At 36.9% G+C, this 19617-nt stretch overlaps 1 protein-coding gene across 3 annotated transcripts in view; it reads right to left on the reverse strand.

Annotated features, from left to right (window-relative positions):
• RFC1 (replication factor C subunit 1) overlaps positions 1 to 19617 on the reverse strand; it is a 69434-nt gene extending 49817 nt beyond the window's left edge. For all 3 annotated transcript variants that reach the window (XM_058546900.1, XM_058546899.1, XM_058546898.1), the window contains exons 1-4: positions 19517 to 19617; positions 8026 to 8154; positions 3755 to 3830; positions 1760 to 1882 (exon numbers count right to left, since the gene is read on the reverse strand). In XM_058546900.1, the coding sequence (XP_058402883.1) occupies positions 1760 to 1882; positions 3755 to 3830; positions 8026 to 8154; positions 19517 to 19519 (331 nt within the window). In that variant the 5' untranslated portion in view covers positions 19520 to 19617. The remainder of the gene's footprint in view (positions 1 to 1759; positions 1883 to 3754; positions 3831 to 8025; positions 8155 to 19516) is intronic.

The following is a 19617-nucleotide window of genomic DNA, read 5'->3' on the forward strand; positions in this document are numbered from 1 at the left end:
TCTTCCTCAGCAAAAAGAGGACTGGCAATAGATGTTAGCTCAGGGCTAATCTTCCTCACCAAAAAAAGAAAAAACTTAGAGGTGAATTGTATGGTATGTGAATTATATCTCAATAAAGCTGTTTTTTAAAAAAAAAAAAAAAAAGAAGAATCTTAAGCATGCTAATAACACCAACTCTCCGATTATCCAAATAATAGTACCCACTGAATGAAGCTCATAGGTAATCCAGAAACCTAATCTGTAACTCATTTGTCAAAATGTCTATAGATCAGTCCCTTAGTATTGCTAACATTTTAAGACTCTCATTACTTCACTCCTAGATTACTATAAATGCCTTGACCTCCCTAATTATAGTTTCTCTACTCTCCATCCCACCTAGTAATCTAGCAATCACCCTCAAATACAATTTTCATCATAACACAACTCTGTTCAAAAACTTTAATGGTTCTCTTTCCCTTGCTACGCTAAATTCATCTGGCTAGTTTTCAAGGTCTTCCCTAATCTGGCTTCATCTACCTACCAGTACTCCTCATTATGTGGGCAAGCCATCTTTTCAGTGTCCTACGAACATATGGAGTCTTGTGCTGGATGCTGTGCCTTAAATAATTCCTGACATGTTCTTCCCCTCCATCACCTGCTCATTCTTCAAAGACCAGATCACATCTTACCCTCTCCATCAAGCCCTCCCCCTAACTATCGCATATTGCAGCCTCAGGCAACACCTACAGTACTTGGGGTCTTTAGCCATCTTTGGTATCCCCAGTACCTAGTATTTGGAACATAAAAAACACTCAATAAATGCTTGTTGAATGTAAGTTGTAACATGCCATGCCAAAATAATTATGTGGCTTTTACTCTATCTCCTCAAACCAGATGTGTTCCCTTTACTAGAAATACAAGGAGCAGAGCAAAATAATGGTTTCAGAGGTTTTCTTCAATATGAACAAATCAATGAGGTATCAGATGCTCTCATGGCTCCTTCAACCATTTCCATATAGGAATCAATTTGACAGGCTCTGCAAGTTTGAAGATTAATATAGCTGATCTTTTATTCCTGGTACGGTCTCCTCTAGGAGTTAACAATGCTAGAATCAAAATGCTTTTACAATGAACCCTTTTGAGTTTTTTCCCTAAGATGACAATGTAATTCAGGGCTCCTCACCATAAAAGAATACTATCTATGAAACAATTATTTATACTATGAAATCTTAAGATTAGTGCACAATAATTTATAAATGTCTTTTGCTTTTCCACCATTCAAAACAGATCTAACAGAAATAAATTTAAGTATAAAAACAATCCTTTTTTTAAAAGCCAATGCTAAAATCTTTAGTCACCAGAGAATATAAGGAATTCAGGTCACATCTGTGCTAGATTATAAATCACAAATATGAATAATCATTATACGCCTAGATTATTATGACTTTAGCATGCAAGATAAAAAACTTACATAAGAAAGTTCTAAAACAACCCAATAATATTTTAATATATGATTCAAGACAGAGCTTCGACTTACATGATTCAATATAGAGCGCTTAAAAAAAAAGTCAAGGTCCAATTCCCTCGTAATTGGCCCTTAACCCAGAGAAAATGCCAAAGGTGGTTACAGCCTTCTCCTGATAAATATAATTCAACAAAGTGAAAAAGGCAATAGAAATTCAATTCAAAGTGAAGGAGGGACATTTAGACACCAACGAGATGCATAAGAACATAACACACACTGCTTCTCTCTAAAACATTAAACATTCAGTACCCTTACCTGTTTCTGAAATGTATGTAACAGGATCCTGCCGCAGAATTTTACCCGGTTTAGAAGACGATGGCAATTTTTCTGGTTGCTTTTTGGCATTTTTTACCTGCACTGTCTCCTCTGATTCTGAATCTGTTCATGAGAGGAAAATAAAACAAAACTTTGAAAAGAAATATTATAATACAGTGTGTTTTTAAAGTGGTTATTGTTAACCAATCCTCAAGGCTCTTTTCGAGGCAGATCTCTTCTGTGATCTTCGCAGGTTACTTCTACCCAGCGTTAAGTCTTTGTATTAGTTTTCTATGGCTGCTGTAAGAAACCACCATAAACTTAGTGGCTTAAAATAACACAAATTTATTATCTTACAGTTCTGGAGGTTAGAAATCTGATACGGATCTCACTGGGCTAAAATCAAGGTGTCAGCAAGACTGTGTTCCTTTCTGGATACTCTAGGGAAGAATCCATTTTCTTCCTTTTCCAGTTTCCAGCGTCTGCCAGCATTCTTTGGCTCAGAGCCCCATTCCTCCATCTTCAAAGCAAGCAACATCACACAAAGTCCTTCTCATGCTGCCATCTCTCTGACCTTCTTTCATAGTCAATCTCTCTCTCTCTTCTTCTGCCACCCTCTTCCTTGTGACTACCTTGGGCCCACCCAGATAATTCACAATAATCTTTCTATTTTATGGTCATCTGATTAGCAACTCTAATCCCACCTACAACTGTAATTTCCCTTTGCCATGTAAACTAACATATTCACAGGTTCTAAGAATTAGGGCATAGACATCTTTGGGGGTCTACCATCGCCTAATCACCCAGAGCACTCAAATATAAATCACGAGAAAGTGTAAGAACCTAGCACAATGCCTGGCACAAAACAGGTGTTTCATAAACTTTAGTGTCCTTCCTCTTCATCATGCATTTATAAATCCTGTCTCATAGTGTTCTAAACTGTGTCAAAAAATTAAACTTCCAGTTTCCCAAAAGATGGAAACTCCTGGGAAATGGGGATATGTACTTCTTTCAAATTCTTCACAGTATACAGCAGTAAAAGACCCACAATAAACACTCAAGTACTTTTAGAATTGAGTCAGAACCTTTACTATCACTGTCAAAATCCTGAGAATCTATAAATGCTTCCTTAGGTTACATTTTTAATTTTAAGAATGCACACCAGATGGATCTTCTCCACAAAAGCAAAACCTAAAATTTTCGCAGTTCTACCATTATTTTAATATACCATAAAAGGCATGCATAAAAATTTATATTCCCTATCTTAAAAGTATACTCAAAGAAAAGTTTTTAAATTGTGTCTGCTCTATTTTAAATGCAATAAAAAAGGACCAGATCAAAAGCACAAAAATTAAATTTTAGATCTGTTTTAAAGCAATATTCTAAGGTACCATTTTTTAAGTTCAGTTTCCAAGGACCTCAGCCAGAAGAGAAGGTAATATGAATATTTTAAAAAATAAATGTACTGGGGCCAGCCCGGTGGCATGGTGGTTAAGTATGCGCACTTCACTTCGGCAGCCCGGGGTTCGCAGGTTGGGATCCTGGGCACAGACCTACACACTGCTCATCAAGCCATACTGCGGCAGTGTCCCATGTACAAAATAGAGGAAGATGGGCACAGATGTTAGCTCAGGGCTAATCTTCCTCAGAAAAAGAGGAAGATTGGCAAGGGTTATTAGCTCAGGGATGACCTTCCTCACCAAAAAAAATAAAAATTAAAAAAAAATAAATGTAACATTCAAAGTAAGTTTGAGACATGCTATATACTTTAGTCCCTTCTGAAAAAATACTTAACACATTAACATATTTAGGCTCTGATAAATTCTGCAGTATAATAAAATTGTTTTCAACTTTATTTGGGCATAGGGCCCTCTTCTCGCAGCACCTATTACCATCCCAGAGAGCTGTGTGTCTCAGAATACCAGTTTGGAAAACTCTGTTCTAAGGGATATAAAATAATTTTTAAACTTTAAAGCTTCTCAGGAGAAATATTACCTGAATCATAGATGATCCTCTTTTTCTTATTTGGTTGCTTCTGTTTAAAGTCATCATCTTCAAGAGAACTATTTACCTATAACATCACAGTATAATTAGAACACCAAGAAGCCTATATAACTTAGCCATTTTTTCCTCATTAGACTTGGGCTCAGTGATTCTCAACTCGGAGAAATTTTGCCCCCCAGGAGACATTTTTGCTTGTCATAACTGGGAAGGTGAGGGGCAGGGGGTATTACTGGCATCTAATGAGTAGACCAGGAATGCTACTCAACATCCTACAGTGCACAGGACAGTGCTTCATAACAAAGAATTATCCAGCTCAAAATGTCAATAATGCCCTGATTAGGCTGAACAGGTCAGATGATAACTGCCTCAGATGGGAAAGAAAGAATTATAAAAAAAGCTGTATTATTCAGCTCCACTTTCAACACTAACCTATATATAACAAAGAGCAAAAGGATGTCAGATAGTACAGGGCAAGTGCTTCCTGAAAATGACAGACAGAGACAGAAATAAAGCTAAGGGATTGTGGGCCCACCACAACCCAATGCCTGTTGGAAAACTAAATAAAACCAAGGCAAAAGGTATTGTTTATATTTTTTAGTTATACATCACATTTCATACATACATCTCCTATTGGTACTGTTTCTCTGAAGAAACCCGACTAACACAGATTTTCTTACTGAGAAGTGGAGCGCTGCTGTAACAAATACCTAAAATATGAAAGTGGCTTTGGAACTGGGTAATGGTAGAGGTTGAAGGAGTTTTGAGGTGCATGCTAGAAAAAGCCTGGACTGCTACAAAGGGACTTTGGTAAAAATATGGATGTTAAAGGCGATTCTGGCAAGGTCTCGGGAAGAAAAGATGAGAGCTATAGAGAAAGTCTCTATCATCTTAGAGAATACATATATCATCATAAAGAGAATGTTGGTAGAAATATAAACATTAAAGACCATTCTGGTATGGTCTCAGACAGAAATGAGGTTATTAGAAACTGCAGGAAAGGTGATTCTTGTTACACAATGGCAAAGAACTTGGCTGAATTGTGCCCCAGTGAAAAATATAAATTGTATTTGTGAAAGATAGAACATTGGAACAATGAAAGAGCTGAGGAGATTTCTAAGCAAAACGTTGGAAGGTACGGTCTGGGTCCTCTGACTGCTTATGGTAAAATATAAGAGGAGAGAGATGAACTGAACTGTTAAGCAAAAAGGAACCAGAACTTAAAGATTTGGAAAATTCTCAGCCTTCCATAGTGCAAAAAAATGAGAACGTGCGCTCTGAAGAGAACATCAAGAGTGTGGCTGGACTATCACTCCATAAAGAAATTATAGGACTATTCAAGCAGGAACATGGCCAGTTTGAAATGAAGGGAACAAAATGAAGGAAAGCTGTCAGACTTCTTGATTCTACAAGACAGGACAATAGAGCTATTAGGCTACAAACATGCACTATTCTCCAAGAAAAGGGAAGAATGACCCTGAAGGCGATTTAGAGATCAGGGCTACCTTATTTCTTGTTTCAACAGATCAGACAGGCTCTGCCCAGAAGCCTGAAAGGCGGGACCACCCTGCAGAGCTATGGGGGTGAGACCACTGCCCCAGTGGGTCCAGAAGGCAGGGCATCAAGCCAAAGAGGATTATTCTCAAGATTTAAGACCCGATAGAATAGAACTTGCCTTGCTAGGTTTTGGACTTGCCTAGGACCCATCACCCCTTCTTCTGATTTCTCCTTTTTGAAATGGGAATGTCTATTCTATGCCTTTCCCACCACTGTATTTTGAAAGCACACACCTTGTCTGGCTTCACAGATTCCCAGATGGAGAGGAATTGTGCCTCAAGATCAATCATATCTGAGTCTCACGTGTATCTGATTTAGATAATATTTAGATGAGACACTGGACTTTAGACTTTAGAGCTGCAATGAATTAAAATTTTTGGGGGCTGTTAGGACGGAATGAATATATTTTGCATGTGAGAAGGACACGCATTTTGAGGGGTCACTGGCAGAATGTTATGGACTAAAGGTTTTGTGTCCTCCCAAAATTCATATGTTGAACCTCTAACCCCCCATGTGGCTGTATTTGGAGATAGAATCTCTAAGGAAGTACAGTCATGCGTGGCATGATGACGTTTCAGTCAGCGATGGACCACATATACGACAGACCACACATAAGACAGCAGTCCCAGAAGATTAGGACCATATAGCTTAGATGTGTAGTAGGCTAGACCATCTAAGTTTGTGTAAGTACATTCTATTATGTTCATACAACGACGAAATCACCTAATGACACATTTCTCAGAACTTATCCCATCATTAAGTGATGCATGACTGCAATTAAGGTTAAATGCAGTCATAAAGATGGAGCCTTGATCTGATAAAAATTAGTGTCCTTATATGATGACTGACAAACAATAATGTAAAACAAAAATTTTACAATAAAAAAAAAAAATTAGTGTCCTTATAAGGAGAAGCGAGAGAGCTCATTTGCGTGCACGCATATGCACACTCGCTCGCTATCTTGCTCACTTGCAATCTCCCTCCCCATGTATCACACCAAGGAAAGGCTATGTGAGGACACAGCAAGAAGGCAGCCAGCTGTAAGGCAGAAAGAGAGCTCTCACCAGAAACAGAATCAGCTGGAACCTGATCACAGACTTCCAACCTCCAGAACTTGAAGAAAATAAATTTCTATTGTTTAAGCCACCCAGTCTATAGTATTTTGTTATGGTAGCCCAAGCTGACTAATACATGAGCCATAGACTCAACAGAAAAGGCACTTAATAAAGACAAATCCTGATATAACTCAGATCTTAGAATTAACAGACAAGAATTTTAAAGCACATATCATAACTACATTCAAGAACATAAAGGAGAAAAATCCAAACTATGAAAAGGAACCAAATGGAAACTCTAGAATTGAAAAACACAATATTTAAAATAAATATTCACTCCATAGGCTTAACAGCAAACTGGAGATGACACATGAGTCAATGAATTTGAAGATAGTAACAAAGAAATTATCTAATCTTTTAAGTACAGAAAAAAAAAGACAAAAAGGAACAAGCCTCAATGATCTGTGAAGACACTATCAAAATTCTAATATGTATATAATTGGAATCCCAGAAGAAGAGGAGAGAGAGAATGAGGCAAAATATTTGAAGAAACAATGGCAAAAAGTTCTCAAATTTGATGAAAGATATAAATTTACAGATTCAAGAAGCTCAGAAACCCTAAACAGGATAAACACAAGAAAATCACACCTAGGCACACCACAGTCAAAGTGGAAAACCAAAGATAAAGAAAAAAATCTTGAAAGCATGAGAAAAACACTAATTACATACAAGAGAAAACAATATGAATCACTGCTAACATCTCACCAGAAAAAATGGAGGCCAAAAGACCGTAGAACACCTTAGACCGCTGAAACAAAAAACCGTCAATCCATAAGTCCATATCCAGCAAAAATATCCTTCAAGAATGAAGGCAAAATAAAGACATTTTTAGATAAACAAAAACTTACAGAATTCACTGCCAACAGACCTACATTATAAGAAATGCTAAAGAAAATTCTTCAGGTTTAAAGAAAATATTAGATGGAAATTAAGATCTTTAATAAGAAATGAAAAGCACTAGAAATGGCAAATAAGTAGGTAAATATAAAAAAGCAGTTTTTCCTTTTAATTTCTTTAAAAGACACTTGTCTGTTTAAAGCAAAAATTATTACACTGAATGTGGAGTATTAACATATGTAGATATGATACATATGACAACTAGGACATAAAGGATGGAGTGGTGGTTAAAGAGACCTGTAGAATTGCAAAATTCTTACATTTTACATGAAGTGGAACAATATTAACTCTGATACACTATTGCAGCCATTTCATGCTTTCCACAGTGACACTGTCTTAACTTCTCTAAGACCCAAGGAGGACAGGGGAAAAAATAAAGCTTTCCTCCAAAGCCCTCCCTCACCAGAAGTCCAACACCATTTACCTGGGGAGAGGGGCTCATGTATCTATGAGCAAATTTGGTCTTAAAACACAAAGTTCTAACAACTAAAAGTGTTCCCTCTCTACTTCAGGAAAGCACCAAGCTTGAATACAGTAAGGTATATTAATTAGAAATAAGTAATACCTCATTACTATCCTTCTTCCTCTGCTAAATGAGTTGAAATATATATTTACTCAAGGCTCCCTTGAGTCCTATCAAGTCTAGGAACTGAGTTAATCTTTCATACAATTCTAAATTGTATTTGGAAAATTGACCTTGATTTCCTTTATTCCTTTCTTTGCTTTTAAAGTTTCTTCAGTAGACTTTGTTTTCTCATTCTTCTTTACTGTTTCACTTGCAAGTTTCTTTCCACTTGGTATAACCCCAAAGAATTTCCGAATATCCTAAAAGCATAAAAGAGGATTCATAAATAAACATTAACTACACAAAATTCTAATTTCAACTGTAAAAAGGGACAGTTATACACACACACTGATTTACCCCAAGTAATTTCTTCATACCAATACAGTTCCACATATGCAGCAGCATTCTTTTTATATGCAAAAGTTAACTGATAAAATTACCTGAGATAAAAATAATTTGCCTAATGAAAAGTAATATTAATTCTCAGAATCTGGCCAAAAACAGGGCAAAACTAAGAAAGTGAAATTTTTGTTAACAACAGCACAGTCACTAAACGGGGGTAAGTAACAGGTATTTATTGATCATGCATACACATACTCATCCCATCATCCCAGGCACAGGAGGGGAGAAGACAAAAAGCTGAACAATATAATTCTTGCCCATGGGATTTATAATCCAGTTTGAGAGAATAACTCTCACAACCCTGATTATTTAAGACCTTAATAATTAAGAACGTTGACGTGATTTTCCTTTATATGATTTTTCCAAATTCTGAAGAAAAAATTTTGATGCTTATTACAATATTCTTTTTAATTACTCTACCCTTCCACCAGCATTCAAATTAACCATACTGAAACATTTACAATGTAATTTACAATCAAAATCACTCACTTTTCTTATCCTTTTCATACATATTCTTCCCTACCCTTTCAGATTTTAGCTTTGAAGAAACTGTGGTGTAGAGAACAGGAAACAGACTTTAGAATTAGAAAGCACTGGTTTGAATCTCTGCTCTAGTGCTTTCTCTCGGCGTGGCCTTCGGCAACTTTAATTTATCTAAGTCTGTTTTCTCATCAGTAAAATGGGACTAATAGTACCTACACTGTATGAGGATTAATTATGCATCTATCACTATTTTGGCTCAGTAAAAAGCTTCCCTTCACCTCATTTATGAACTTTTATCCCTTCAAATCACTGAAACATCTCCATTTACAATTATCTCTGCTCACAAGCAAGGGTATAAGGAATACAGAATAATGAGAACTTAACGGTCTAAATTCCAAAGAACTGGGTTCAAAGAACCAGTTGTACCATTTTCCCTCTTCCTATCCTTGATGGTTATAACCCTGAGTGAGTTTTCAACCCTTCTTACCTGTTTCAACCTACCTCTATTGTTATGAGGAAAACGTCTATGAAAGTACTTTGTAAAGTACATGAAATTTAACAATTATTTCCTAGCTCTTGGCAGTAACTGTCATACTTTTAAAATGCCAGAAGTCCCATGGCAGTAACTGTCATACTTTTAAAATGCCAGAAGTCCCAAACAACTGTGTTACACAAACACACATATACATTTTAACTTTGTGGCTACACCAATAAACAGCAGAAAAATGAGGTACACAGACATGTTAAATTTTTCAAAAAAAATTAAAGACTTCCCTGGTTTCATATGCTCTTTTGTAAATTTCATAATACAGAAAAATCACAAATCCATCCTAATAAAATCTAACTCTAAAAAACACTGTTTACGGAATGGATACTTCTGCTGTGAAACTGGGACATTAGTGTCAGGTGCTAAGGAAGAGATGGATGATAAAGAAAGCCACAGTCTTCCGTATAACTTGCAAAGAATTGAGTTTGAGGCTGACAAGTACTTACTTTATTGCTTCTGGAGGAAATGAGAGTTTCACATTGGAGTTTCACTCTTGAAATTACCAAGCGGTTCTTCATTCTAACAGTGGCGATTGTTTAAACACACTCACTCACACACACACCCCCGACACCGGCAATATGGAAATACCAAAACTGAGGATTAATAATCAGGTTAAAGATAGTGATGGTTTTCAATCTGTTTTAGGTCCCCAAATGCTTAAAACCACAAAGAGAAAGAAAACAAAACATAATTCAGGAAATGGAATTGTTGGTAACGTTCCACTGTCTGATTTTTGTCTGGACCACACTGCCACTCTTCAGCATTGTTAACACTCTTTCTTTCCTAAGTAATTCTTTCCATTCACATCCCCTTTCTTTTCCTTTCCCTTTATTCTACGCTTTTCTCACACACTCCCCATGCCCTTATACTCTGATGGCAGCAGAAAAGGCATCCTAACCTAACTCAATATACACTAAAACTCTAAACTTTTGGAAAGGAATTTTCATCAGAATGAAAGCCACTCTACTCACACCTTTTCAAGATTATCTCCAATGTGAGCAGCCATCTTGTGTATAAATATCTAGATGCAAAGGTCACCAATTTGGCCTTAATTTATAGTGTGACTTCACCTTACTCTTCAATTAACATTCTCTGTCTAGTATTCCAGGTCTTCAAAGATTTCACAAAATGAAGAAGAACAAGTCTAGTAGCTAATGACACTCCCAAATAATGGATTTAAATACCACTCTTACCTGCATGGAATAATTCTTGCTGAGTATATGAGGAGAAAAAGGAGCTAAATTTTAAATTTACTTTTATAAACTTGGCAATGTAAAGGCCTTCTAAGCAGAAAATCAAGACTAGAAAGTATACATAAAGAAAGATTTGACTACATAAAAATAAAACAATATATGCCATAAACAATGTTAAAATATAAGCAACTAATTTGAAAATATTGACATGTTACATATAAAAGAGTTCCTACAAATCAATAAAAAATAACCTAGTAGATAAATGAATAAAAGCTACTAGTAAGCAAAATATAAAAGAAATGCAAATAACCAACAAACATAAACGATGCTCAACTTCACAAATAATAAGCGGATAAATTAAAACAATTATTTTTCTCTAAGTGTTACAAGATTGATAATGCCTAGATTTCTCAAAAATGTGGGGAAACAGATGCTCACATACTATACTGATAATAAAAGTAAAAATGGGTATAATCTTTCCAGAGGATAATCCAGCAAAACCTATCAAAATTTTAAATGTGCATACCCTTTGTCCCAATAATTCCACTTCTACAAGAAATAGATATTTTTATTTGGGAAACCAACAGTAATTAACTCTTCTTACTTTCTTCAACAGTTATTACTTGAACAAACAGGTCAGTTCAAATAAGGCAAAAGATTCAGGCAAAAATCACATAAAAGTTAAAACAAAATTTAGCACAGATAGCTAATAATAACAAGTAAATTTTTCATGCTTTTACTTACAACTACTGGACACAGATTTCTCTCTCTTGATAACTCTATGAGGTAAACACAGTAATGATACACCTCCATTTTACAGATGAGTAAGTTGAATTAAGTCAGACAAACACAGGCTTTTTGTCAGTTTTGCTGCTTATTACCAGACACTTGGGATGAATTACTTAACTTCTCTGCACCTTAGTTTCCTCATGATGCCACCTGCCTCATAGGATTCCTGCGGGGATTAGAGGGAGCACACCAAAAACCTCCAGAATGGAACTTGGTCTTCTGACTCCAAATCTCTTTCATAGTGTTCCACTTGACTATGACCCTCATAATTTTCCTGTATTTCTAAGGATCTACGCAAAAGTAGCCATTCCCCATAATTAGCAATGTGGCCTTTCCCTTCTCATTATTCCTGATACATCTGATCCTTGTGTGTTTACAGGCAGGCACTGTGCCAGGGACTTAGGACACAAACAGGAAAATGCCCTCATGCAGCTACCTGGGAAACACATTAGTACATAACAAATTAAATGCAAAACAGCGCTAACACAGAGGTAACCACAAAACTATAAAAGCACCAGAAGCACCTAACACAGAGAGCCTCAGGCATGGCTTCCCAAAAGAAGCAACACCTAAAGTGGGTCCTAAATTGATTAGTAGGAGATACTTTTGATAGTCATAGAAATTTGAGTTTGAATACATTGCTGTAAGTTCCATACAGCAGGCTTGTCTGTCTTACTCACCAGTGTAACTCTAGTATAGGGCCAACACCTCAGGTAAGCACATAAACACTTAATTAATATCAGTTGAACACATGAGTGGTTATTCCTAAGGTCACTGACCTTCACACCTGGGCCCAGAAAGAGAGATTCTTGATTATATAAAATGAAATTCATGGTAGACTTGTTTTTAAAGATTGTGTATTAAAATAATTTTAATCGAGATTAACTTTTTGCTATGACTTTACCTGTTGCCTTTTAAGAAATTTTAAGAGCGTATTAAATTAATACATTGTATACTATTTCTGAGGCAAATTATTAAAGCTGACCTTCTATAATTGACCCTTGTAATAGTGTACTCTCTTGTCATATTATAATACTGTGGCCACAAAAAACAAAATACTTTCACTTTTAGTAGGCTACTTCCTCTTCTTCAAATTTTTTTTAGCCAATCAAATCACTTTTTTTAGAAATCAGAAATATCTCTATATATAACCGATGTTAATGATATAGCAAAGTGTACCACAGGCCTCAAGAACTTCTCTGAAGAAGATAGCAGCAATCAATCATTTACTAATCATTACTAAGGAAATAATTATTTACTTCAGGTTTAAAAAAATAACTTCTCCTTCATACCTGCATAACTGGCGTAACAGAAGCATCTGAAATTGTTTACACCTGATCTAATGGTTTATTTCAACACTTTGACATTTTCACCCAGGGCTAATGTACTTATGGTTTTTATTCATCCAGAAGTCAACTTTTTACAACTGACTTCTGATCTAAAAAATCAAATTTAAACTACTTGAATGAACACTGAACTAAGTTCAAATCAAAAATAGAACTACCACATAATAAATACTGTATATTTCTCTAGGCTACCTTATTCATTGTCATTAAATGTTCAGTAGCTTAGATATAAAATTATGAAGAAAAGGCTACAGAAGATGTTTTCATACCAGTAAGCTTTACATTCTAGTTGATTTTTCTTTTACTGGAAATATAAAGTTTATTTGTACTTAATCATTCATCAAATATTTATAGAAAATGTACCATGTGCACTATACAGCAGTTCCCTATCCTTGTGGCCCCATCCTTGCAAGAGCTCATGTGCTAGTGTAGAAAGCTATCAATAACAGTTGCTTATCTATTAAGTGTGCCAAAATGTGTGCCAAGGAAACAAGGTGGGTGGTCTCTTCACTAACCATATGGGTCGTTTTTTATGCTTTGTGCATCTGACAAAAGCTATGAATATTTTCCATGGAAATATGAGAAAACACACTATAGTATAATACAAAAATATATTTGGTCTTTATCCCTGGTTTCCAGCACAGAGTTCCTAAAAATCCTCAGAATTTCCAGAGTGATGAGTGTCTTTTGTTATTCATCATCAGCCCCTTTTGATCACATCTGAGTTTATGCTAATGACATAACTTGGAGTGGGGCCCCAACATAGCCTCAGGATGGGGACCCAGTCACCAGAAAGGCCAAACATGTGACTGGGAACTCCGAGCCCCACTTCTGAGGGGGGCTAGAGATGAGTTTATAAAAACTTGAACAAGTGATGTTTGCTGTTGGAAGAACTTCTGGGTTGGTGAACACATCAAGTTGCTGGGAGGGTGGTGCACCCAAAGATGGCATGGAAGCTCTATGCAAACACCTCCTTATCTTGCCCTATGGATCTCTTCTTTCCATTTGGCTGTTCCTGAGTTGTATCCTTATAACAAACCAGTAAATGTAAGTAACATGTTTTCCTGAGTTCTGTGAGCCATTCTAGCAAAATATAAACCTCAGGAGGGGGTCCTGGGAAGCCTGATTTAGAGCCAGGCAGTACAGGTGGCCCAGGACTTGCAATCAGTGTCTGAAATGGGAGCAGTCTTGTGGAACTGAGCCCCTTAACTTGTGGAGTCCACACTAACTCCAAATAGTTAGTGTCAGAATTGAATTGAACTGTAGGACACCCAGCTGGTGTCAGAGAACTAGAGAATTGATTGGTGTGAGAAAACACTCCACACACAGACACCAAACTTTGTGTGCCATTTTAGGGGTGTTTTCCTGAAGCCTATTATTGGCTCTCCATGAACCCTAAGTCAAAAACTTCTGATCCACATATCGACACTGCGCAAGCTAACTCACACCCATCTCGACCTCAGGACCACCTATATACACACTGATACCTCCTATATCTTGTGTCTCAACTCTAGACCTCCTCTGAGCTCCATATCCATGTAGCCAATAGTCTGCCAGATACAACTCTGTCCAAATGCCCCAAAGGTGCCTCCAACTCATAATGTCCAAAACTAAGCTCTTAATATCCTGGGACTTGCTTCTCTTCATTTCCCACCTCAATGCATAGCACCACCGTTCACCCAAAACAGAAAAATGGGCATTGTTTTTCCTCCTCACTCTGACCCTCCACCTAATCATCCCACCTAACCTATCTCCCAAATACTGCTGTCCTCTTCCCTTTATTTCCATTGCCAATGCCCTGATTCAGGGCTTCCTTTATTTACTTAACAAACCCTTAAACAGGACTTACTCTGTGCCAGGTAATGATTTAAGCACTTTAAAAATATTAACTCATTTAATCCACATAACAACTCTACGAAATTTTTTAACTTTAATTCACAGATGAAAAAATTTAGAATGCCAAGACATTCTTCTAGTAAAAGTTTTGAAATTTAAGATGCTCTTTACATGTAAGCAAAAAAAGACTTCTTGCATTTTCCTACACTAAGGTATAACTAACAATACTACAACACTATTAGAGAGAAACATTGCCTATCAGGCAGCCCAAATGCAATTTTAATATACATAAGCCAAGACAAAGTACCAGACTTCGCCAAGTACTCCAAAAAATCACGCATTTTTTAGAGTCCTTTACCTGTACCAACAAGTTCCCAACTTGGTTAGTTATAAATCTATCAGTAGAGCTAGAGATGAAAAAAAATTTTTTTGCAATAAATACTCTTAAACCTGCACAGAAGTAAGCTGTCATAATGAACTTTAGCTTTAAAAGGTCAAAGTACAAAAGCTGTTATTTACTTTGAAGTATAACCAAAGAGCTCTAATTACTTTTTTCCACTGCTGATGGGCTCAACCAACAAACAAGTTACACTTCCTATCAAAAGTGCAAAGAGAAAGCAAATTATATCACTGTCTTCATGTTTCTTTGAAGAGTACAGGATTTTATGCAAAATAAGTATTGCAGCGCTCTGTAGAATAGTTGCAAAATATTATATTTTGGCTTTACTTCCCTATTTTGAAAGTAACAAAGAAATATAAATATTTCTGATAATATTTTTAAGTCATCCACCAAATCCACAAGTAGAAACTATCATCAACACACTTCACAAAATCTATCCAAATGTAAAAATCTTTTATCTTGAAAACAACTAAAATGCAAAATTATATATCTGACTAAAATATACAATGATGTAACTGATAGCAGCACAAGCAACACAACAGAGACAAATTATGAAATAATTTTAAAGTAGTTAAAATTATATTAAGGCCTTATACTTTGAAAGCAAAAAGCAAGTTGTTGGAATGCTGTCCCCTGAGAACAAGAAAAAGACAGATCCATCCTCACTACTTCTGTTCAACATTGTAGAGGTTCTAGCAAAAGCAATTAGGCAAAAAAATGAAATAAAAGGCACCGAGATTGGACAGGAAGAAGTAAAACTATCTCTACTTGCAGATGAAATTATTTTATATAGAGAACTACTATTAGTATTAGAACTACTAAATGAGATCAGCAAGGTTGCAGGATAAAAGATCAATGTACAAAAATGAACTGTATTTCTAAACTCTTGCAATGAACAATCCAAAAGTGAAAGTAAGAAAACAATTCCATTTACAGTATCATCAAAAAGAACAAAATACTTAGGAATAAACTTAACAAAAGAAGTGTAAAACCCATACTCTGAAAACTATAAAACATCGTTTAAAGAAATCAAAGAAGATCTAAACAAATGGAAAGACAGCCCATGTTCATGGATCAGAAGACCTTATAACATTAAGATGGCAATACTCCCCAAACGGATCCACAGATTCAACACACTCCCTATCAAAATCCCAGCAGGCTTCTTTGCTGATTATAAAATTCATATGGAAATTCAAAGAACCCAGAACAGGCAAAACAATCTTGAAAAACAAGAACAAAGTTGTTCTTTGTTCTTTGTGAAGACTCACACCACCCAATTTTAAAACTTACCACAAAGCTACAGAAAAAAAGACACTGTATTACCGGCATTAGGATAGACATATAGATCAATGGAATAGAATTAAGAGTCCAGAAAAAACTCTCACACTTACGGTTCACTGACTTTTGACAAAGGAGCCAAGGTAATTCAATGGGAAAAGTCTGCAAATAGTGCAGGGACAACTGGATATCCACATGCAAAAGAATGAACTCGGACCCCTGCTTCACACCACATTCAAAAGCTAACTCAAAATGGACCAAGGTCCTAAATGTAAGATCTAAAACTATAAAACTCTTAGACGAAAACACAGGCATAAATCTTCATGACCTGGGATTAAGCAATGGTTTCTTGGATATGAAACCAAAAGCTCTGAGGAAGTGATGATTAAGACCTGAATGATGAGAAATAGGCAGACAAGCAAGCCTCTGGAGGAAGAGTGTTCCAAGGAAAGGAAACAGCAAGAACAAATGCCAAGACAAAACCAGTTTAATACACCCAAAAGATAGAGAGATGAGATCAGAGAGGTAGGCAGGGGGCTTACAGGACAAGTACTAGTACATAGGCAAAAGCTACATTATATTAAGGTGAAAGCACTGCTCCAGGGGGCGCATTCACATAACAAACTACAATGTGAAAGGTATCCCCTAGAATGGGGCAATGAAGCAGCTCAGATGTATTCAGACTTACTTGACAGCTCTTCAAAAAGGCTATCCCTTAAGTCTCACGTGCATTTCATTCAATCTTATGCATATTTTCAATAATTATCCCAGCCAATGAATTATATATGCTGAGTTCTTAAAAATGGCATCTCGCAGGTTTTATTCACATTTTGAGCAAATAATTAAATCCTCATAGCAATCTAAATTGTTTAGATGGCTTCTTTTTTGTTGTTCTTTTTATTTTTAACTTCGTTTCAATTCCTTTAATAGACATTATATTCACATGGTTCAGAATTCAAAAGGGTAAAAAGTCTCCCTCCCACTCTGCCTCTCAGACACACATTTCTCATCTTTGGAGACAACAAATGTTATCAGTTCCTTATGTATCCTTCCAGAGAGCTTTTATACATCTTCTAGCAAATATGTATATATATTTTCTCTCTTTTTCTATACAAAGTGGTAGCATACTTACATACCGTGTCCTGCACCTTCTTTTTTCACTGAACTATCTTGGCAATTGTTTCATACCAGTGCATAACATTTTTTTTCTTTTTTAATAGCTGCATAGTATTCCATTTTGTGGGTGTAGCAATTTATTCCTTTATTGATAACTTTAATTGGAAAATATTTGAGGAAAAACTGCAGCTCCTAGGACAAGAGTTTTTAACTTTGTATCTATGAAAGGGCTTCAGAAGATATGTGAATCCCCTAAAATGGTGTGTTTGTGCCCATATGTATTTCTGTGGGCAGAAAATTTGCACACCATTCACCACATTATTAAAGGGAACTGTGACCCAAACAGAAGTTAAGAACTACTGTACTACAATATAACTTGTGCACAAGTGTTCAATAAACACATGTTAAACAGAATTTTAGTCTAGGGTTTTGCTAATTTGTACTACAGACAGGAGGACTAAATCAAATACCAATCGAATGCAAAATTCTTTCCTACTTTATAGAAACTTTTCCCTTTAACAAACAGTAAAACTGACCCATTTGACTCCCATTCCTTTTCTAAGAAGGGCTTTATTTTTCATCTGCACTGTGAACAGGAGAACTAAGAAAGAGAACCAAAATTTAAAGTACCTGAATGATCAAAAGTTGACTATACAAGCTATTGTTCACCAAAACTGACAAAATCAGAGGCCATTTTGACGCCCCTTAAATTCTATGTAATGATCCAGAGTCCCTCCTGAGAAAATTAGATCACTGGTAGTCATGAAGTTGTACAATGCCTACCACCTGTCAGGCACCAGAATAGAAGCTTTACGTATCTTATCTTGTTTAATCCTCAAGACAATCATTTAAGACAGCTATATATCCCCCCTTTTACAGGTAAGGAAACGGAAGCTTAAAGAGGTTGAAGTTAAGCTGTTTACTTGCCCCAAACCACATACTATTAACTAGCAGAGCAAGACTAAATCATCTCCTCACCCTCACCTTCAAGACTCCAAATCTCATCAACATTCCACAATACTATAGTGCCTGAAGTCCAAAATGTAATTATGATCATTTTTAGGGAGACGGTATAATGTAGCGGTCAGAAAAACCTAGGCTCTAATTCTAGTTCAACTATTTATTAGGTGTACAACAAATTGTTTAAACTCCAAAAGCCGCCTTTACCATGTGTAAAACTGCATTGGTGAGGTTTAAATTAGAAAAGCTATGTAAAACAAACAGCTCACATACTGACCTGAAGAAGATACCTGGTACAAGGTGGCTAATATCATTATTTTATCCTTCTTTGAAAAGAAATACAAAGGGCTGCAAAGTTTCCCAATTTGGCATAAAAATTCCCCCCCAGAATGTTGCCTCCGTGACAAATCAGATGATGAATGACCGAAAAAACTATGTCTGATTATTAAGTAGATCCTGGCTTAAAACATTATAAATTGTCCTTTAAAATGAAAATATTTCAAACACATACCTGTACCTATGCCCTACCAGCATGACTGTCTGTTTTGACGCCTGCATAATTACTTCATTCTCAATTGAAATGCTTTATGCAGAACTATGCACTGAGGTTGTTTGTTTTTAAGATTATGTTTAACATCGGGTGATAAGCTATGACAGCTGTCAAATGTATTACATCTGTTTCTAAACACTGTAAGTTTTTTCCTGGTAAACTCTGTTGGCCCTTTGACTTGTATAAACTCACCTAAACAAAATAAAACCTCCTCCCCATGCCCTCGGTCTCAAACGGCTATGCGCTGAGCGTTTCGCGCGGCTATTAACGACGAAAGTTGAAGGCCTGAGACAACTTATTCACAAGAAAGCAAAGTTTGTTACTCGTCTCCCTCATGACCCAAAGCTTGAAACCAACGCTTTAGGCAGGGCTCACACCGACGGCCGGGGCAAAGCTGCACAGGAAAACAACTTCACCTCTGAGCCTCTAAATCACCCTCAGTACTCCCTTCCTTCCTCCCTCCCTTCCCCCAACAGTTGAAAAAAACGGAAACTGCCGCGCAGCACCAAAAGCCCTGCGCGCTGGCTGCCGCCGAGAGCTGAAGCCTCCAAGGAATGCTGTGCGGCCAGCGCCCGGTTCCTGGCCCCTCTGTGCCTTCGCTCCCCTCCGGAGCCACGCACCGCCCTCCTCCCCCAGCCCTGCACGCCAGGAGTGCCCGGTCCACACCCAGCCTGCAAACCCTCCCAAGCCCCCGAGCCGCACAGCCTCCCTCAGGGGCTCACCATCGCAGGCCACGGATTAAAGCGCGGGCGGGCAGGCGGCTGGGGAATCCGTTACCGGGACTCGGGATCCATTCGCGCCAACAACTTCTACCGCGAAGTGG

The sequence above is a fragment of the Diceros bicornis genome, chromosome 8, assembly GCF_020826845.1.
Source record: "Diceros bicornis minor isolate mBicDic1 chromosome 8, mDicBic1.mat.cur, whole genome shotgun sequence".
Taxonomy (NCBI): Eukaryota; Metazoa; Chordata; class Mammalia; order Perissodactyla; family Rhinocerotidae; genus Diceros; species Diceros bicornis.